This window comes from Panicum virgatum, chromosome 9K, assembly GCF_016808335.1.
Source record: "Panicum virgatum strain AP13 chromosome 9K, P.virgatum_v5, whole genome shotgun sequence".
Classification (NCBI taxonomy): Eukaryota; Viridiplantae; Streptophyta; class Magnoliopsida; order Poales; family Poaceae; genus Panicum; species Panicum virgatum.
Window position 1 is genome coordinate 7,133,318 of NC_053144.1, and position 22,034 is coordinate 7,155,351.

General features: G+C 50.7%; 1 protein-coding gene across 1 annotated transcript; it reads right to left on the reverse strand.

Moving 5' to 3' along the window:
• Positions 1-15,453: 15,453 nt before the first annotated feature.
• LOC120649743 (phytochrome C) lies at positions 15,454-21,545 on the reverse strand. The gene is made up of 4 exons (XM_039926614.1): positions 18,846-21,545; positions 17,927-18,743; positions 16,482-16,775; positions 15,454-15,928 (listed from the first exon to the last, which is right to left on the reverse strand). The coding sequence occupies exons 1-4, from the start codon at positions 20,905-20,907 to the stop codon at positions 15,691-15,693; spliced, it is 3,411 nt and encodes a 1,136-aa protein (XP_039782548.1). The 5' UTR covers positions 20,908-21,545; the 3' UTR covers positions 15,454-15,690.
• Between the last annotated feature and the right edge of the window lie 489 nt (positions 21,546-22,034).

A 22,034-nucleotide genomic window follows, 5' to 3' on the forward strand; every position in this document is an offset into this window, starting at 1 on the left:
AAAGCAGTAAGCTATACGGTTATTGAAGCTAAAGATCTGAGGCTAGGTACTAAATCATAATAACCACTAATCAAAAGACAGTTCTAATAGTAGATCTTGATCATGAACTGGAGACCACATCAAAATCATGGAAGGAATGCTTGTAATACAACTAGTGCAACTCCAAGAAGTTTCTGCTCATCTACCTCCATTCTGGGGCTTCCTTGTGTAAATAGCACCTAGCAAGAATACCTTCAGCTTTCCTCCTATCTGCGCAGAAGAAAAAATGGCTTCAAAAGTTGGCATTTGACATACAACAGTAAAGGAACATCTTCCCATAAAAAGATTAAATAAGAGATAAGACATTTGTGTCACTCCAGTTTGTTCACCTTCAGGTGACAAATGAAGCAGGCAGCAGTCTGGAAGGCAAAAATCCTCAAAGTCGGATGTGAAAACCCCAAGCCACCGAATATCAGGTACACGCAGCAAGTTTGCATCATATGCCAATTGCTTAAGATTAAATAAGCAGCAAAGGGTGGTCAGTTAACACAAGTAAATATGCCATAGTCTTAGGTTTCTTAGTGAAAAAATATATATTAAGGCCACCTTGTACAATAAAATAGGAAAAGAACTGTGAGTACGATGAGTAAAATGAGCATAATCATGTTTCATTTTTTTTAAAAGAAAAACTGGAACCATACTATATGATTTATAGACAACCTCTGCTAACAGAATTGTAGGAGAGAATAATGAGATGTATTCCTTCAAACCCTAGAAGGGTGGGATATATAGTTCCTATACATGGGTCTCTAGATGAGCCTCTATACATGGGCTCACATATACACCAACAGCCCCCCGCAGTCTGAACTACCGGCGCAGCGGTATTCAAAACTGGACAACAAGAAAGCTAACCCCCCAGTCTGAACTACCGTCGCAGCGGTGTTCAAAACTGGACAAGAAGAAAGTACAAAGGGCAAATAGCCCCCCCCCCCGCGCGCGCAGCCACAACTAGCCACTAGCTACGTTGCGGCTGGAGCGAAACTCCGAGAACATCGAGGAGAGAAGACCCTTGGTGAAGATGTCGGCAAACTAGGAGGTGGTCGGGACATGGAGAACCCGAACATCGCCGACAGCGACTTTGTCGCGCACGACGGCGACTCTGTCGCGCACGAAGTGTAAGTCGATCTCCACATGCTTCGTCCGCTGATACTGGACGGAGTTAGTGGAGAGATACACGGCGCTGACGTTGTCGCAGTAGACGAGCGTGCTCTTGGCGAGCGGGCTGTAGAGCTCCGTCAAGAGCTGTCGGAGCCAGGACGCCTCCGCCACGCCGTTAGCGACAGCCCGGTACTCCGCCTCAGCACTGGAGCGGGAGACAATCGGCTGCCACTTGGACGACCAGGAGACAAGGTTGCCGCCCAGGAAGACGGCGTAGCCGGAAGTGGAGCAGCGAGTGTCCGGGCAGCCAGCCCAGTCAGCGTTGGTGTAGACCACCAGCTCAGAGGTGGAAGAGCGGTGAAGAACCAAGCCGAAGCCAATAGTGCCACGGACGTAACGGAGGAGACGCTTCAGTGTAGCAAGGTGAGACTCCCGAGGATCATGCATATGAAGACAGACCTGCTGAACGGCATAGGTGAGATTCGGCCGGTGAAGGTGAGGTACTGCAAGGCACCGGCGAGGCTCCGGTAGGCAGTAGGATCAGACACGGGATCACCCAGATCAGCAGACAGCTTCGCCTGAGTATCGACAGGAGTGGAGCATGGCTTGCAATCAGTCATCCCAGCCCGCTCCAGAATGTTGAGTGCATACTGCCGCTGGTGAAGGAACAGGCCAGACGGGCGAGTCTCAACAATAACGCCCAAGAAGTGGTGGGGCTGACCAAGATCCTTCATAGCAAACTCCTGCTGCAGAGAGGAGATAATGCGCTCAAGCAATTGCTGACTGGAGGCGGTGAGCACAATATCATCAACATAGAGCAGTAGGTTGTCAGTCTCATCCCCACGACGGTAGATGAACAGAGAAGTATAAGCCTTGGCCTTGGTGAAGCCCAAAGTCAGCAAGAACATGGCGAACCGAGAGTACCAAGCCCGAGGAGCCTGCTTCAGACCATAGAGGGACTTGTTGAGCCGGCAGACCATATCCGGACGACTCGAGTCCACAAATCCCGCCTGCTGAGAGCAGTAGACAGTCTCTGACAGAGTGCCATGAAGAAACGCATTCTTCACATCCAGCTGGTGCACAGGCCCAGAACGAGCGCGCGCAAGCGAGAGGACCGTGCGCACAGTAGCAGGCTTCACCACTGGACTGAAGGTCTCATCGTAGTCCACACCAGGCCGCTGGGTGAACCCCCGGAGAACCCAGCGAGCCTTGTAGCGCTCCAATGTGCCGTCAGCCCGACGCTTATGCGTCCAGATCCACTTGCCAGTCACCACATTACAACCAGACGGACGCGGCACGAGATCCCATGTTTGGTTGGCAAGTAGAGCCGCATACTCTTCTTCCATCGCGCGACGCCAGTGAGGATCCGCCAAGGCGTCGCGGACAGAGGAGGATACCGGAGAGACCCGCGGCTCTTCCTCGGTGGCGGAGAGAGTCGCGGCCTGAGATGCCATCCGCCGAGTCACCATGGGATGGATATGCCAAGGATCCCGATGGATGACTGGCGGGTGGTACACCGCCGGCTCAACTCGAGAGCGAGTCGGTGGCGGCGGCGGCGACGGCTCCGGTGTTGGCGCCGCAGGAGCCTCCGGTGCCGGAGGTGGCGTTGGTGTCGGCGCCGAACGACGCCGGTACACATGCACCGGCTGAGCGTACCGCGGCGGCGCCAGTGCCGGTGCCGAACGACGCCGGTACACCTGCATCGGCTGAGCGTAACGCGCAAGTGCAGGGAAAGGCACCGGGGCCGCGCTGGGCGCAATAGGGAAAACCTGCAGGGAAAGGACAGACAGGTAAAGGTGGTTGAACCACTGAGTCAGTCGAAAACAGGGACTCCAACTCGGGGTCAGGAGAAGGTGTGGAGGAGGTGGAGTAGGGGAAATCCGACTCGTCAAACACGACGTGTCGGGAGATCAGAACGCGGCGAGAGGTGAGGTCAAAGCATCGGTACCCCTTGTGATCAGGGGAGTAACCAAAAAACACACAACGAGTCGAGCGGGACGCCAGCTTGTGAGAAGCAGTGACGGAGATGTTAGGGTAACATGCACACCCGAAGACCTGAAGGTTGTCGTAGTGAGGGGTACCGAAAAGAGCGTGGTGTGGAGTGGGAGCAGGAGAAGCAGTGGACGGAAGACGGTTAAGCAATTAGGTGGCGGTGTAGAAGCTCTCAGCCCAGAAGCGTGGGGGCAGAGAGGCCTGGATCAGAAGGGTGCGCATGACATCGTTCGTCGTGCGAATCATCCGCTCAGCCTTGCCGTTTTAGGGAGAGGTATACGGACAAGACATACGCAGCTGAACGCACCGAGAGAGGAAGAAGGAACGGGAGGTAGAGTTATCGAACTCACACCTGTTATCACACTGGACGGCCTTAATGGTGAGGCCGAACTGAGTGGACACCCAGGCAAAGAAGTGGAGAAGGGTGGGGAAGGTGTTAGACTTGGCGCGCAAAGGAAAAGTCCAAGAGTAATGAGAGAAATCATCAACCACCACCAAATAGTATTTATAGCCAGACATGCTGAGTACAGGAGAGCTCCACAGGTCACAGTGAACGAAATCAAAGGCATGCGCAGCATGCGAAGAAGAAGAAGAAAAAGGAAGTCTAACATGACGACCCAACTGGCACGCATGACAAAGGTGCTCAGCAGGAACCCTTGTACATGGAACATCGGTACTACGACTGAGCTGAGCCAAATCGTCGCGGCCGGGGTGTCCAAGCCGGCGGTGCCAAGTGGTGGAAGACGGCGTCACGACAAAAGCAGCAGACGAAGAAGAAGTCGAAGGCGGAGCAGCGGAAGCAGGAAGACGAAGAGTGTAAAGGGGCCCCGAGCTGTCACATCGGAGGAGCGGACGCCGGGAAGCCGAATCCTTCATAGTAAGACCAGAAGAGTCAAATTCGATGGAACAGGAGTTATCAGCAGTAAACTGGCGAATGAAAAGAAGGTTGTGAACCATCTGATGAGCAACAAGAACATTGGGGAGATGAAAAGAACTAGGAGCAGAACCCACAGCGGTTACAGGAAGGCAAGACCCATCACCAACCATGATGGAAGAAGGACAAGAGGGGCGTGGAGGTCGGACAGAAGAGAGGATACCGGCGTTTGGGGTAGTGTGGAAGGAGGCACCCGAGTCGGCGATCCACTCGGTGCTGACCGGCGGCGACAGCCCCATGGTGCTGAAGGACTACGCCAAAGCGGCCTGGTCCCACCCTCCAGGCCAGGTCGGCTGCTGGCTGGGCTGAGCGGGCGGAGTCCAGGACGGTGCGAATAGTGGAGGAGCACCGGTGAACATGGCCGCCGGCTGGAGCTGAGGACGAAGCCCCCTCTCGGACCCTGGAACGGCCACATCGAGATGCGCCCTGACCATGGGTTGCTGAATGATGGCCAGAGCGTACCTCCAGGGGCAGGGGCAGGAGCGCGAGCCGGAGTCGGCGCGCCCCGACGGCCCCCACCGGCACCAGAACCCCCAGAAGCAGGGCCACCAGTGCCACCACCACCCCGTCCCCCCTCCCCCCGCCGCCGACGTCCACACCCCCCCCCCCCCCCGGTCTGCCCGGCGGGAGCAGCACCAAGGAGGGAGCTGGCAGGAGCGGCGGAGGAGGCCGGTGGAGCAGCGACAGGCGCGGTGGGGGTGGGCGAGGACGATCCGGGCGCGAGACCCCTGGTGATCTCCTCGAGGACGAGGTCGTTCCGGACCTGCAGGAAGAAGGGGAAGGGCCTCTGGCGGGTGATCCAGGTCTTCAGGTGGTCATAGGTGCTGCTCAGACACCGCAGGACATTGAGCACCAAGACCCGAGGTCGTGAAGAGCATCGGCCATGCCCTTCATCCTCCTGCAGAACTCACCAACGGAGAGGTCTCCCTGCTCGAAGGTGCGGAAGGTGGCGTCGAGCTGGTGGGCGCGGAACTCGGCGTTGCCGAGGAACTGCCCCTCGAGCGCCACCCAGGCCTGTCGCGCGGTGCCGCCGTGGGTCCTGACGATATCCTGAAGATCTAGGGAGATGGTCCCGAAGATCCAGGACATGGCGGCGCTGTCGAGGCGCAGCCACACCACGTCCCGCGCCTCGATCGGCGTGTCGAGGAGGACGTGGTCGTCGAGGGCGTAGCGGCGGAGGGCGAGCAGAACCTGGTCCCGCCAGCGTCCGTAGGAGGACGTGGGGTCGAGAAGGACGGTGACCAGGGCCCTGATGTTCTGGACGCCGGCGGCCTGGAGGTGGAGCTGAGCGACCATGGGGTCGGTCGGGTCGTGCCAGGGTCCAGATCCAGTGGGCGGGGCCTGGTGGGAGGAAGAGGCGCCGTGCTCGGGGACGACGGGCAGCTGGCCGGAGGAGACACGAAGGAAGTGCTCCGCCTCGGCAACCCGGAGAGCGAGGGCGTCGGCCGTGGCGCGCTCCCAAGCGAGGGCAGCCACGCGGACCCGCTCCTGGACCGCCGAAGCCTCCGACTTGGCGGCGAGGAGGGCTGCGGCGAGAGCGGCGTCGGCCTGCTGCCCACGGAGGGCGGCGGCGGCGAGCAGCGCATCCGTGGGAGACATCCCGAGCCCAGACCACGCGGGATCGGGCGCGGCGTCGGCGGCGGGCTGCTTGCCTGCAGCGACAGCGGCGCGGTGGGCAGCGGCAGCGGCGGTGGCGGCTTGGGCGGCCTAGACGGCGGCAGCGGCTTAGGCGGCCTGGACGGTGCCAGCGGTCCCGGCAGCAGCGCCCCCTGCGCCCTGGGCGGCGGCTGCAGCTGCTGCGTTGGCCATGGGCCGCTGCAGCCCCCCCCCCCCCGGCCGGCGGCGGGATCCTGCAGGGGCGGGGCAGGAGCCGGCGGCGGCACGAGCAGGGCGGGATCCGCAGCGGCGGGATCCGGCCGCGGCTGCACGACCAAGGACCAGGCGGCGGCGGCAGCAGCAGAGGAGGACCAGGCGGCGGCGGCAGTGGATCCGGCGGCCGGCCTGGCGGCGGCAGCAGAGGAGGAGGGGAGGGGAGGGAAGGGAAGGAGAGAGGAGGGGGCGCCGGCGGCCGGCCATGGCTGCCGGCGGCAGCGGCGGCTTGGGTAGGAGAGGGAGGAGAGGGAGAGAGGAATCTAGGCTAATGATACCATGGGCCTCTAGATGGCCCTCTATACATGGGCTCACATATACACCAACAAGAACTTCATAAAGCAATAGAAAATTCAAATGCAAAGAGGCCAGGCCAGCTGCAGAAGGTAAATTATGATGAAAGGTGCACTATGTGATCGTATCCTTGAATCTGTTAAGTGCAATTTTATTATGCGAAACAGCAAGAAAGGTTAGTTCACAATAGCAATAGACAAGAAGAACAGCATCAGATAAATCATGCTTACCAAGGAACCAAATTTATATGTGGCCAGAATGTCGAAACCATACGGGTCTGAGTCTACTAAGCAGTAAGCAGGTAGATGCAGCTGTTCAATGAGGTATCGCAGGAATCTAGGATGGGAAAAAAAAGTTCAAAACTGGAATTCTGTGTTCAGAAATTACAAGAGGAGCTTAGAGAATATAAAGAGCACATGCCTCCTTGTTGGAATATCTGGGTAGCCTCTTCCCTGAGGAGACAAATGAATTTACATGCAGCAGCAAGCCAATAAATGAATTTACAAGAAGCAGTAAACCAATAACACTATATGTGATTTGCCACTTACTGTAATAACAATGCAGCGATTTCTTTCACAGAACTTGTCATTGGCCAAACGCTGGAACACTGCAAAGGGACTACTGAAGCATACTGTACGAAGAGTGGAAACTATTAAATGAAAATAGAAATTTAAAGCTCATACCTGTCTCCTTCTCAACTACAAGTATGTACTGAGCAACACTAACAACATCTGCAAGAGGAAAAGAAAGAAAAAGACACTAGCTCAGTGCAATGTAATTCACGGTATCATTGGAGGAAATAAAACATGATATGAATTGTTAATTATCTTGAAGCCAAGTTTCACTTATAGGCATGTAAGAATGTCTAAATCTAATTTGCTAAGCAACCACATGATAACTTTATTACAAAATTTAATTGGAATAATTTGCAGAAAGATCAAAGGTAGTTGTTTAGTTCAGAATGTATGAGTCGTTTTCTCTTTGAGGGCATGGGAATGTATGAATCTCAATTTGTTTGAAAAAAGAAAATATGAAATTGAAGATCTATGGTAACTTAAGGAAAAATTGATCAGACTCACTTTCCCGCATGCTTTCACATATGATAAAAAAAATTTACTTTTTTCAGTATCCTCTTCTACACATTTAACAATAGCACAAAAGGGGGTTGTTTCATAAAGTTGCTGTAAAAACCTTTGATTGCCTCAATGCTAACAGGGACGGAGAAAGCCTGTACATACAGAAGGTAAACGCAAACCAATTAAATGGAATCATAAAATAAACCACTCAGCAAGGGAGGAGAACATAGAAGCTTACAGCATTGACGTTTGTTATGCAATACACTTTTTTTTCACCCTCCAGAAATCTTATCCAGCCCATCACCAAACTGGGATAATGAAGGCATGTACAAATGCACAAAGTAAAATGAGAACAAATAACTGAATAATCATATGAAAACAGCATTGTAAACCTACTAAAAACTGTGGAAGAAACAGCAACAATGTTATGTGAAAATGATATTGGATTTCCAAACTCCTAACGTGACTTTACTAAGCACTTATACTACATTGAAGTATTTTGTATCCAGATAAATCAAAGACAACTCTTCATATATTCAGACATGTCTTATGTCAGAAAATATCACAAATTTGGGAATTAACACTAAGAAGGGCATCAGATCTACCATGGCTTTCATTTCCCGCCCTCTTCACATGCATAACCTAGGCAACTTTTGGGCAGCATAGTTGTATCCTTTGCTAGCAGATTGATCAACTCATAGCACAAGAACACATTAGACTAATACTACGTTGAAAGAACAGTATCCCAACTCCCAACCCTACTAGTTCATCAAATACATCCAGATCATCTTTTTACATAGAGAAGAAAAGTGCTTGGGATGACTACGAAACAGAAAGAAAAGTTTATTAGTTTAAGATATCAAAATGAAGCATCATAACATCATAGAAGAATAGAGAAAAAGCGTATCTTCGGAGACAGAGTTCATACCCTTTCACTACAGGAACCTGCAGGCAGCCAAGGGATCACAATATTCAGTCAGCTAAGAAGAATAATTGAAAACCTTATCAAATGAAGACTTTATGCATCATGCAACTCATGGTGCTGCACCGTAAGGAGCAAGCATAAACTTCTTTGCTAATGGAGAGGTCTTTTGTACATGCATAATTAAAGCACCTAAAAATATACATACTAATGGTACCTACCACATTGAGATTGTGCCGACTGCACTTGAAGAGTACGCAGATATCATTGATGGCACGGTCAACAACAGCTACTTCTGCAGTGAGCAAAGAGATGTCTATTTTAGTCATTGGTAACAGGACAAGGAGCAAACATTGTAGCTAGTCAGCACAGACCTACGAAAATGGAGGGGTACATGTAGTAGATGTCCCTCTTGGAGCAGTGCTTGTTCTGTTGCAGGAGCTGCTGCACCACGAGAAGCACCCTCAGGAGCGCATCTGTGTATCAACAGCAAACTCCAAACTAATTAGCCTGATAATTACACATTGAGATGTATGTGCGCGCTTGGCCGAACGGATGCATACTGAGGCGGGAGGTGTGGCAGTCCTTGTGGAGCAGGGAGAGGACGTCCGTGCCGACGGGGGCGTCGTAGCTGCAGACACTGCAATCACGCGGGAGCGCACGGCCAGGGACGTCACACATTTGGGTGAAATTGCTCGAGACATGTGATGGTAGGGAGCGGGGCGGGAGCGAACCATGGCGATGGGGACGCAGCGTCGGCGGCCGAGCAGTAGTTCCGGTACCGGTGGAGCACGATGGACGGGGAGCGGCCGGCGACGACCTCCTCGACGACCCAGCGCACGAGCCCTGCGCCGTCCCGCCCACCGCGCGCGTCAGCTCCGGACGCTACAAGTGGGGGGGGGGGGGGGGGGGGGGGGGGTCTTAAGGGCGGGAGATCGAGGAGAAGAGATGGGTAACGGAACCTCTGATCCTGCGGAGGAGGAGCGCCGCCTCCTCCTGCTTCCGCCGCAGCCGCTGCTCGTCGCCTTCGAGCGGCGGCGCACCCCTCCTCTTCTCCCTCACCGCCATGGCGCGAGTCGAATGCAGTAGCGACCTAGTAGAGCCGCCGTCCTGCGGAGCCTCCGCCGCTGGGTGTCCTTCCGCCGCCTCCCGCCACCGTCCACGCCCCTGCGAATATTACAGATAACTCCTGAGTGTTGTTCACAAAACCCTCTAATAATTTTTTTTAACGCAAAAACCCTCTAAAATCGCAATCTGAATATTTGTAAAAAGCCCCCTGGTTAGATGGCAGGCTTCTTCCGCCCGCCCGCTCTCCGGGAAAGCTATTCATCGCGCGCGCTACCCCGTGCCAAGCTATCGCAGAAGCGCTCTTGTACATCTTCCACCTCCAGCCAGGGGAGAGGGGAGCGCCCGCCGGTGAGCTAGGGGTCGGGAGAGGGGGTGGCAGGCGAGGGTGGTTGGTGGGGGAGCGGTCGCCGGCGAGGTCGTCGGCGGCCGGAGTGGTGGAGGGCGGCGGCGGCGGCCTTTAGATCCGAGGTTGCTGGGGTGGCGGGGCGGTGGTGGAGACTCCATGGCCACCGGACATAGAAGAGAAGGTGGGTGGGGGAGGAATCGATCGGCGGTGGGCGGTGGTGTGTGGGCGGGCGGCGCGGCGGAGCGCCGCCGGCCGGGCCAGGTCTCGGGCGGGGGCGTGGCGTCGAAGGAGGGCGGGGATGCGACCTCGGTTAGCGTGGCGGCGGTGGAGGGCGGCGGCGGAGGCCGCCGGAGCCGGGGGCGGCGCTCGCTGCTGCGATTGGGCGCCTTCCAATCGCAGAAGGCGATGAATAGACGCCCCCCCTCTCCGCACTGCCGCAGCCCGCCGCCAGCGTCCACCCCACGCTGGTTTGCGAAGCCCCGCTGTGACGGAACCGCCAAATTAAAACTCTAATTAAGCGTAATGGCCGTCATTTGAACACATCGGACGCATTAGCTCAACAGCTTAATTTGGCGATCGTATACTTACGCATCCAACAAAACCCTGAGTATACTAATACTCAGCAAGACTTACCCGTCTAATGGGTATACTTAGCCCACATATCTAGACATGAAAGATTTTCTGACTGGTTATTTGTTTTGCAGAAAAAGCACCTAAAAGTAGATCCTTGATTTCAAAATTTTAACTCCAAATTAAAGCAATAGATTTGCTAAATATCTATGGTTTGCATGTATATGACAACCAACGTGAAAACACAATTGATTAAGAAATATCAACATTTATCATATCATTCCGTTTCACTTCCTTACTACGATGTGACTCGAAGATCAAGGTGCTCATGTCCGAGAGCGACTGACGGCGAATCGATCCGATTTAACCTTGCAAGGTGGATCTAACCAACACGTCACGCAAAAGCCCCGTCAGACCCCACGCCCCAACCTTTCCCCTTCCCGCCTCGAACTACAGAACCGCCCCACCTGCATATAGTCAGCCGAGCCCTACGAGAGACCACCAAAAGTAAACTTATGCATCCCAATTCTCCGTGGCCACTCGACTCGCCCTAAGGGGTGGGTAGAAGTTCTGTACTTTCGAAACAAGGCAGTACTCGGCTTACCGGTTTCGACTACCTCCTACTCCCGGCATGTGGTTAGTACAATTCAAACATGATCAGCAGGGCCAACAACGGTACGGTCCTCAATCGACTCGGACGGGGCTAAGACGCACAGGAACCCTGTCCTGCTGCCATACCTATATATCATCATCATTCCCCGCCCGGTCTCATATTTCGATGTCACTTTCAACAACTCAGGTATTGTAGATAAGTATATAACCTATATCTCGCGAGTAACCGGAAATTACTCGACTTCTAAATATCCTATATCTCGCGAGTGCAAGAAGGCACTCGACTTCTATCGAGAACTATTTAGTATAGCATTTCTATCGTCCTATACATGCTAGTATAACTCAGGAAAACCTAGGGATCATACAACTAGGGTTCCAATCAACTCCTGAAACGTAATGCACAAGTAATAAATACATATATAGGTGTCATAATTTCAAATAATAGGATGTGCACCGGGGCTTGCCTTCGGGCTGCTACTCGACACTGGGCTCAGCTGGGCCTTGGGCCGGGTGCTCACAATTCTCCTGCTAAACTTGCCCCCTGCTGCTCCTGTGGCCCGGAGATCACCTCGTACACGGCTCCTTCGGCGGCGGTGTCTACACGTGTGCATATGACATGAGAATGCATGCAGTATGATTTGTAACTTTGAAACAAGCCTAAACCGTATACACACACCACTACCCGAGACAACCCGACGCCCACAATTTTGCAAAACCCGGAATATCCGGAATTCAATCCGGAACATTCGGAATTTCCGGAGTATCCGGATTAATACCCAGAGTATCCGGACTCCCAAGTCCGGAGTTTCCGGGCCTATACCCGGAGTTTTCCCCGGAGTGTTCCAAATCCGAAGTATCCGGGCTTATACCCGGAGTCTCCGGGTTTCCTACCATTTTCGCCCCAAAAACTGAAATCTTGATTTTTGGCAAAACCAACCCACAAAATTTGAAACCCTTTCAGGCCCTAATCGAATGGTTCCTAAGGAGATGATTGACCCAAAAGAAATCGCTTTAAACACCCTAGACCAATAAATCCCTTTTTGCCCTAGCTCTTAGTACCTTGAGCAAGCTCTCCTTGCAAGAAAAACTAAAAAACGAAGTCACCCCATGGTGGAATACCTGGAGAAGATGACCCCCCGCGCCGATTTGAGCTTCTTTGGCCTTGGGAATGTATTTGGAGGGAAGGATTTGGAGTTTAGGGCTAAAGAGAAAGGGAGAGCTCTTGAGGTAGAGAGGAAGGGAGAGAAAACGGTGTAATAACATTTGGGAACAGTCACCAGACCCAAAACACGTGATATAGCACTTCAGGTCTGGACTATCCGGAAGAATATCCGGAGTATCCGGGTAAATCCGGAATTTCCAGATTCAAACCCGGAATATCCGGGTTCCTCTGGCTCCAAAATTTGAAATCGAGTTTTGAGTCGATTTGTGACTCGACTTGTAACTGAGAGAATTGGATCGCTAGTTAGCTAGTTAAACCCAAGTTTAACACTCGGGTGTTACACCCGCCTCACTCATCTCCCCCTCAAGCCCTAGCACGAGGCCACCACTCATCTGGTTCCTGCAGCGAGGACACGGAGGCGGAGACACGCACGCCAGTCGCCGCGTTGTATCCGCGCGCTAGAACTCATGCGGCACGCCCCCGCTTTCGTATGGTCGCCGTCGATGTCACCGGCGCCTCCGGTGTGCCATCCATAGCTGCTGCTTCGTCTGTGGAGGCGGTGCCTGCTCCACCAACGGATCCCAAGATCAACGGAATGGATGACGGCACAACAACAGTACACTACCATGCTCGTGGCATTTGCCAACAGAATCACACAGCAATGACAGAGCCTCAACGGTGCCGCATTTGGAGCCCCTCTATTCTTTTCGGGTCTGGTAGCTCTCGTCGATCCTTTTCGGCTCTGGTGGCTCTCGGATGATCCAGCCCTGGCAGTTCAAGTATATATATATATCCCTGAGCCGTTGGAGCCCTATCCCTTCTTTTCTTTCCTCCGCCGCCGCACCTTTCTCTTCCAAAACTCCGCGCAGTGATTTCGTGATTCAAGCAAGTTTTCTTCGAGCTTTCACGTCCTTTGATTCTCCTAGCATTGGAAGACCCGGTACTCCTCTGAAACTTCTTCGATTCGCGCGGGAAACTTCAAGGTATTTCATTCAAAATCCTTTCACCCCGATCTCTCAATGTAGGATGTTCTAGGAGATTTCCTTCGGTGAATCACTTTCTTTATCTATCTAGAGGTCATGCCTATAGTTCACAAATTTTGGTGGGTTGAATCCTCGGATTCATGAACTTGAGCTTCTTCCCGAGCAGAGCCGGATGATCCGACTACAGGCGGGATGATCCGACCCTAGGAAGGGCCGGATGATCCGACTGTGCTCTGTGAAGAACAACTTGATCATGAATTCACTTCCTTTCTTTGTCATATCCTCAATCATGTTTGTACATCTTTTGGTCTAAATGGTGAAAGAAAAGGTGACCAAGAAGAAGGGTCCACCCACTGACTCCGATACTACTGATCATGAGACCGGTTCTGATGGAGAAGTTTATATAAAAAACAAAAGGCAAGAACCATGACCAAAAGAAATGTGAGAGGACGTGGTGCGTCTAATCCTCCAGGGCGAGGTAAAAGTGCTGCTAGAGGTTCACAAGGTCTCACTAGCTCTGCACTAGCTGATACAAGTAACACCATGGATGAGCCTGATGATAGCATTGATCTCTCTTATCTTGAGAATGTCCTAGTCACTATCATGCATCCAACTCGTGATCCAAATGACCCTCCTATGGTGAATTACAAGAAGGGTGGAAACTCTGTCTCAACCCTAAGATACCTTGAAGATCCAAGGGATGTTGAGTTCAGTTTCTTTGGAGATGCTCGCTTTTGGTTTCCTCATCAAGCTGACTGGTATGAGTTTGCGATTATGACCAAGAAGCATGTTACCACAGAGATGAAATGGATTGATTGGGAATACTTGAAGAGGTTAGCTTCACCTGTCAAAGAAGTAGTTGATGTTGTTTATGATCGCTGTCATGAGATGGATCTTGTTGACATCATGAGTTTCAGTTGTAATTGGAATGAGGAAGTCGTAGCTCAATTCTATGCCACACTCTTTGTTGAGGAAGATGGGAGAACAGTTCATTGGCTTCTTGGGGGGAAAACGCTTCAGATACAATATGGCTCAGTTTAGCACTTTGTTTGGCCATACTGGAAGCTCTATTGCTTATGGTGGTGGCTACATTGTGGAGCGTGACACCTCTAAGGTGGATTTGCATGATGGAAATGAGCTTGAGCCCTCCAAGATGCACTTCATGTATGATAGAGCTTATGGGGACATTGTTTATGGACAAGTCAAGGGTCTCACTCCTTTCTACAGGTTGCTCAACACTCTCTTTCGGTTCACTCTCACTCCAAGAGGGGGTGACTCGGACAATATATCCTCTAGAGCCAAGAATCTGCTAGCTCAAATGGCTCCCGGGCTACCCAAGTTTGCAGTTATGGAATTCATTTGGCATGAGATCATTGCTTGCTCTTCGGATTCTTCTAGTGCATGTCACTATGCTCCATACATCTTCCACATGATCAAGACAGTGACTCAGCTTAATATCTTGCATAGCACCATTCACTTGTCATATCGTTCAAGCAAAGCCAAGATTGAGCAAGCTCTTCACATTGGAAGTCGCAACACTGGAATTACACCTTTGGGACCTTTTCCAGGTGATTACTCATCCACTTTTGCTTCCGGTGCATCATCCTCTAGGGCTGCTCCTTCATCTCCATCGGGACCATTTACTTCACGTGGACACAAGGCTTCCAAAGTCAAGAAAGACAAGTTGGCTTTCATTGCTCAAGGGGTTTTTGCTTTCTTCAACATGTGTCGTCAAAATGCACAAGAGATGCGCGAGCATAGAAGGTATATGGATGAAGAACTTCTCAAGATAGAGAGGAGGCAAAAGGAGATTATGGCTAAAGTTGAAATTTCTCACTCTCCTATTCGTGAGTCTAGGGACTCCCCTTCTCCTCCAAAGATTTATAACCCGTGGGATGTCTCTGTGCCTCAAGAACATCTTTTTGGTGAAGATGTTGAGCTTGATTATGGAGGTCAACAAATTTCGGATCCTAGCCAAGTTGAGAGCGATGAAGAAGAGGAGGAAGAAGGTGATGATGATGAGATTGAGTCCGACGGTGATGGAAATGGCAATGATGATGATGATGAGGTCAACAAATCCTAGCCTCAAATGCCATGAATTATTATAATCCCATATTAATAAGCTTGTATAGACAAGCCAGGTCTACTCACATTGCAAATGTTTGATCTATTCATCTTTATCACGGATGGATACATAGCACTTGTAGCCAGAAAATAAAGCACATGAGTGAAAAAAAAACATGGGTATGTGCTGATGCTGACGGGCTTATGATTATTGTCGTTTGGAAAATTTGAACTAAAATTTCACATGAAATGGTTTCCCTTGGGACGAGTTGAGCATTCTAAGCGGGACATGAATCTTCCTTCCCAGCAGTCAGCAGAACATGGTTCGTGAGATTCTTTTTTTTTTTTTGAGAAAATCGTGAGATTCTTTTTTGAATGAAATGGTTTGTGAAATATTCTCCCAGTGAAAGCACAGCGAAGCTCGTTCAGAAGAAAAGAACACAGGTGAAGCTTTTATTCATTCTCACAACTCAATATAGACATACAGTTGTCGGTTAAAATTACGCTTAGGCCACACCTAGCCAACTCCCCAAACGACCAAATCTACCCGCATTACACAGATCGTGCCAGATACAGACTTCAAACTACCTGAATTTGACTAATTTAAACAGCCAAGCGCTCATTGAAGGGACTGCAGTTTACAATTCCAGGTGCAACGGCGTCAGAATTTACTTGTTGAAGGCTTGGACCGTTTGCTGCTGAGTTGGGCAACCGGGAATTCTACCAGGACGATGAACGACGAGCTGTCGGCTTCCCGGAGGTACTGTACTGTGCCGCTCATCATCTTCACCAGCTTCTGGCATATGTACAGGCCAAGGCCCTCCCTAGACACCTCTGGGCTGTGCCGGAACATCTCCTGTATCAGGGCCTCTGGGACGCCCGGTGCTGGATGGACGATCCTGCATTTCACTCAGAAAGTTCAGCTGTTATCCATGGGGGTATGGGCTTCAGATTCCCCACAAGGTGACGGCGTCATACCACAGTCACCGTGTATTCACGACGGCAATGTTTATAGGAATGGATAGTATGGAAAGGAGTCACTTTTACACAGGTGTCATTTGTATTGTTTCAAACTGCAGACTAGTTTTATTAAGAAAAACTGCAGCGTAGCCATATGCTGGAGGTGACATGTATCACCTGCATCTTGACTGATGCAGTGATAAGATCCAAAAGATGTGGAAAGTAAGATGCTCAGATATCGTTGCTTGTCAACATAGTCATTTTAGTTCGTGGGTTACAAATAGCACAACTAGGACTTTAGGAGCAGTGCCAAATTTATTAACAAGAGCAACCAGCTTAATGAGACAAATGTGTAGTTGTGCTATAGTAATGAAAACTGATGCAAAATCCAGAGGTTCGCTTATTCGTGAGGTCACCTTTCAGTTCAAGAACAGGAATCAAAAGCCACCTTTCAGTTCAAGAACAAGAATCATAAGATGATTGGTGTGTTACCTGAACTCTAAATGAGCAATCTGCATGCCAGACCCAATATTTTCCTTCTTGGGAATGACTTGGAGCACAATAGGCCCTTCGGCTGGTTGGGTAAATTGAAGAGTGCATGTCAGATAGTCTGCTAGGACCTGCTGAAGCCTTAAATTGTCTCCATAGAGGTACATGCATGATACTTCCACAGGCCAATCACGTTCAACAGAAATCCGTTTTTCCTTGCCCAGAGACATGCCTTGCATTAGGACCGTATTCAGAGCTTCCTCAAGTTTGAATTCTACCATGTTCATGTCCATATAGCTGTAACAGCAAGCATTGGTTATCAATAAAAAATAATTACAAGTGAACAGGGAAGCCTTGTTTTATGCATACATTTTTTAGCACTTCAAACATTATACATTGATTAAAAATTTCATGTCTCGGCAATTCTAACGACCATTTTATCTTACTATTATTAATTGGAGGCTCATTTCAAGCCTCTACGTGAAGCCACCTAGAATCCTATGTGGACACTCTAAAAAAAATAGAGAAATCCTAGAAATTCTCACAAAAATCAGAAACATCTGACTATCAATCCAACAACTCTAATCATAATAGTCATTGGATCTGTTATCTTTCCTAATAAATTACCCACGTCTATCATTATGAAAATAGATTAAAGGTAACCCCTTAAACATGTATCTAAATTACCCACCTCTACCATTAAAAAATTTAAAGTAACCCCCTAATCTTCGGGCAAACTACCCACCTATGCCATTATGAAAACCATAATACTCATTGGATCTATTATCTTTCCTAATAAATTACCCACCTCTACCATTAAAAAAATCTAAAGTAACCAACCAATCTTCGTGCACCACCTATGCCATTATAAAAATAATACAAATAACACCCTAATTTTGCATATAAATTATTCAATTATGTAATTATTAAAAATAAAAGTAACCCCTAAATCTAAATATTAAAGTGCACCAATATAAAATTCTATTTCTATCATTATTAATATATTATTTATGATGTTATTTACATAAAAATATCACCATGTATGCTTGTATGATGGAAGAGATAAGAATACCAATTCACAAACAAATAGTTCAATTAAATATATATCAAACACACATGGAGCTGTGATGCAAAATGAAATCTATTGCAACTAGATAATGATAAATACGTATTTTAGAGTATGTTTTAGAATATTTAATAGATGAATGAGGGTGAGATAGGTAATTATAATTATTAGCTATAAGCCTTATTTTATAATAATTTTAATTATCTCGTGCGGGAGCACGGCCATGGGTTGATAGGCTAGTTCAAATACAAATAGCAAAGTATGTTTCCATGTGTATGTTGTATGATGCTCCATATATTCATTCTGGCATTATAGGAAATATGGAAACAATTAAACTAAGAGTACTATGCAGTACTATGGATGATTTGGACAAGGCACTTACCACTGTTCAATGCTTTCAAGATCAGTATCGTGTAAAATCTTTTTCAGCTGATCCTGACAGAGAACATTAGATGCAACAAGTTGCCTCTGTTCCTCTGTCAACTCAGAATGTTCCAATAAATTATGCGTAAATTGCATGCCATTGAGTGGGTTCCTTAATTCTTGGCGAATGTAGGTTAATTCCTTAAAGCTTTTTGTAGCAGCTTGTTCAGACATTTTCTGAACCTGGAGAGCATGCTGAAGCTCTGGGCTGGCCACATGCAGAAAGCAAAGAGCACCAGTGATCTTGCCCTCAGCATTTGTCCTCTTCTTAGCTGTGAGCAGGGATTCCACATACTTGCCATATGTATCGAAGAAACCAAAAAGGAGTTTCCCAGGATCCTGACCAGAAATCACTGTGTTCATCAGTATGCTAAGTTTTGTTAGAGTAGCATGATCTTTCACCCTACAGCCATACTCATGAAGGGTGAAAATCTCCCCAATTAACAACTTGTCTATTGCATCTTCCCTTTTCATACCAGTAATCTTCTGCATGGCTTCATTCCACTCTAAGCAGGAACCAAGATCATTGATCATAAATATGGGAGGGATAAGCTCACTGGGGTTCTTCACTATGGCAACATAGTCTCCTTGTATTCTAGTATACTTATCCATTATCATCTTCTGCCCAGTCAAATCCTGAGCTACAAAGCAAACTCCAACAACTTTGTCTGAAAGGTCCCGACTGCAGCAGGAGTTGACCATCAAAATTATAGGGCCATTGCATTCCTGTTGATTGAATGTTTTAAGCTTGATCTCCAGATTTTGCTCTTCGATTCCTGAAATACAAGAAAGGAGGCACTAAGATGTCATACAGAACAATGGACAATTCAGACAATGCTGGAGAGAACAGAAGATCACTTGAAGGCATAGTGACAAACCTGGTAAAGCTGAGTCCAAAATCTGTTTAACCACTTCAACAGAATCAGACATGACAAGATCTACGAGGGGCCTCCCTATGGCTTCCATAACAGGTAATCCAGTGAGTTCTGCGACTTTATTATTCCACCCATTTATGTTACCGTAAATGTCAACAGCAAAGATAGGGGCAGTTGCCGTCTCAATTAAGCGGACCATCTCGTTTGTAACTGTTCTTAGCTCAAGTAGCCCCTGTATCTTCTTTGTATCCTCAGATGGAGCTTTTACAATGGACCTTACATTGTTTTTGTTGGCATCTTCATCTTGCAGGGAGCCGCGTAATATTAACTGCAAAGAATGGATCGCGTCCATTTCAACATCCTCCCAGGGAACACTTCTCCATTTAACCACCTCCAAGAAGGCCTTGAATGAAGATCGTGGATGCATCTTCCGACCATTCTCATCTCCATCGGTCGTTTTATGCTTACGTCCACCCCACTTGATCTCCTTTGCTGTGTGGGCTCGGAACCAGAAGATAAAATCTTTGGAAGAGATCTTTATGGCTGCCATGCCACACACAACTTCACGAAGTGCAGCAGCACCAGGATAACCCGCTTCCACTAAGCTGTCGGTACTCAGCCCAGTTGAACCATCATGGTTCTCCTGAAGCCACGTGACAATGCTCCTTATCTCTGCCTCCGAGGGTGTTGATCCGAGCACCCAAAGCTGGTTTTGGTAGTACAGTGCAGTTCCATCACACTTTACTAGATCCATTACATTAGGCGACTGGGTAAATATCGCAACAGGAGCTTCTCGCAGAAGCATATCACACAGAAGGGTTTGCGTTCGGAGGATGTGCCTCTCCTTTGCCTGAGCAGCCAATTCTACCTCCTTGTTGAGCTGTATGCCAAACAGTTGCAAGAGAAACTCGCAAGCGTACCTTAGTGGGTAAGGAACGAACCTCGGACTCGTGTGATGGCAAACCACCAGCCCCCACAGCTTCCTTCCTTTGGGCTGCTGGTCACTCCCAGTATCCCCATCCTCCTCATCATCCTCGTTTATAGTTACTGACAACACAAGTGACGCAACAGAGCCCATGTTTGCCATGTATTGCGCATGGCAACCATGGGGAGCCCGAAGCGTGGAACCACATAGGCTGAGAGGCTGTGCTAGGCTATCATCCTGAATGATCTTAACTGGAGTGGCAGAGCAATCGCATATCATCCGCACCTTGTTCTTCATAAACAGAAACCTGGACGCCTGCGGGATGTCAGTGGCTGGGTAGTGCACGCCAAGATATGGTTCTAGATCAGATCTCCTGCTCTCAGCGATAACCTCACCATGCTCATCCTCATGGAACTTGTACGCCATGACCCTGTCATAGCCCGTGAGCTCGCTCACCTCACGGACAAGCACATTGCACAGCAGCGAGAGGTTCCCGCTGGGCAGCGACTGCAGCCTGGAGATAGCCTTGGCGGCGAGCTTGTAGGACTTGAGCGCTCCCGCGGCGGTGACTGGCACGTCGGCGGGGTTGACCGGCTCGAGATCGATGACGAGGCCGACGTCGATGCGGTGCATAATGGCGTAGAAGGGCTTCCCCGACGTCCTGGCGTGCACGAGGATGGGGTTGAGCAGGTTGACCTCCCCGAAGATGGCGGCCTTGTGCAGCGCGACGGAGCTCTGCGTGCGGAAGAGCGTGCGCACGTCGGTGCCGAGGGCGAGCGCGTCCCGCTGGTCGATGGTGGGGACCGCGTGCGGCGTGAGGTCGAGCATCTCGGGCGCGTTCTCGCTGTAGGCGAGCAGCGCGAAGGTGTCCGGGTGGACGGCGAGCAGGCAGCCGAAGGGCTGGATGAAGCGGCCCCGCTGCAAGTTCTGGAGGTAGGCGGAGACGGTGCTGGTGCTGGCGGACGGGCGGTTGGCCGCGCTCACCGAGGAGGAGTAGTCGAAGTGGCGCTGGGAGCCCTCGAACTCGGCGTGCAGCTGCGCGTCCACGGGCGTCTGCGCCACCACCCGCGCGCTGTGCTTGGACCGCGCCGAGCTGCTCCGGGAGCACGTCCCCCGGTTGTTGGACCGCGACGACGACATCGCCGCCGCCCCCCAATCAAAAGCCCCCCTTCCCCCCGCTACCGAACTAGCAGCTGCGGCCGCACTGCAGCTGCGGCGAGGGGAGCAGGAGCAAATGGGCGGATGAATCGCCGGGAATCATGGGCGCGGCAGCGGGGGGTAATTCGCCAAAAGCGGGCGGGTGGCCTTTGCTGGGGAGAAGGACGCAAGGGAGGGGATTGGATTCCGCCGCGGATAAGCACGCCTCCGATCCGAGGCCGAGGCCGAGGCTTCGTGGCGCGCGAGTGGGACAGCGGCGGCGGCGGCGGCGGCGGCGGCGGCGGCAGCGATAATATCTCCTCTCCTCCACGCTGCCCTGCCCTGCCCTGCTGCAAAGGGGAACAGGAAAGGAGCAGCAGCAACAGCGATGCGCGGCTGGGTGACTGACCGCGGGGAGCGGACGCCGGCGAGGAGCCCGCGGGGAGTTGGAGCGGCGGAAACAGGAGGACGCGCGGGGCTAGAGTGCTCGGACCCGCCGCCGCAGCTGGGGACGAGTGGGCGGCGCGGCGGGCGGTCAGGGCTCCGAGAGTGGAAAGCCTTGTAGCGTCATCCGGGGGGTCTTCTTCCCCGCAGCGGTCGATGCCCTTTCCATCTCCGGTAACCGTGAATCCCGGTGGGCCAGCGATCAGCAGCAGATTAGATTAATTAAATAAGATTAAAGATGTGGCTGCCACGCGAACGTGATGATTAATCCTAGTCATGTCAATCAATCGCGTGCTTGTTTGGTTTTCTTTTGTTTTTACTGCCGCCAAAAAAAATGGTGCTTGTGTAGCAGCAGATGTAGCGTGGCAACCAAACACGCCCGAATTGGCCGGTGGTTAGAGGAGGGAGCAACTTGTCCTGACCCCATGGTTCACAAAACCTGACGGGAACCGACGCGGTTTCCGTTTCTCGTTCCGATTCAAAAACGAAAACCCAGTCGGAAAACGCCGGAAACCGCACGGAAACGTCGGAAACCGTCCGGTTTTTCGTTCCCGGACTTCACCGGGAAATAACTTCCCGACGGGAAGTTAAACCCTGCCTGACCCTCGAGGCCTCGACCTCTTCCTAGATCTCGAGACGAGCAACTTGCCTGAACGATCGGGATTGGCCATGCCCATCCCTCGTCA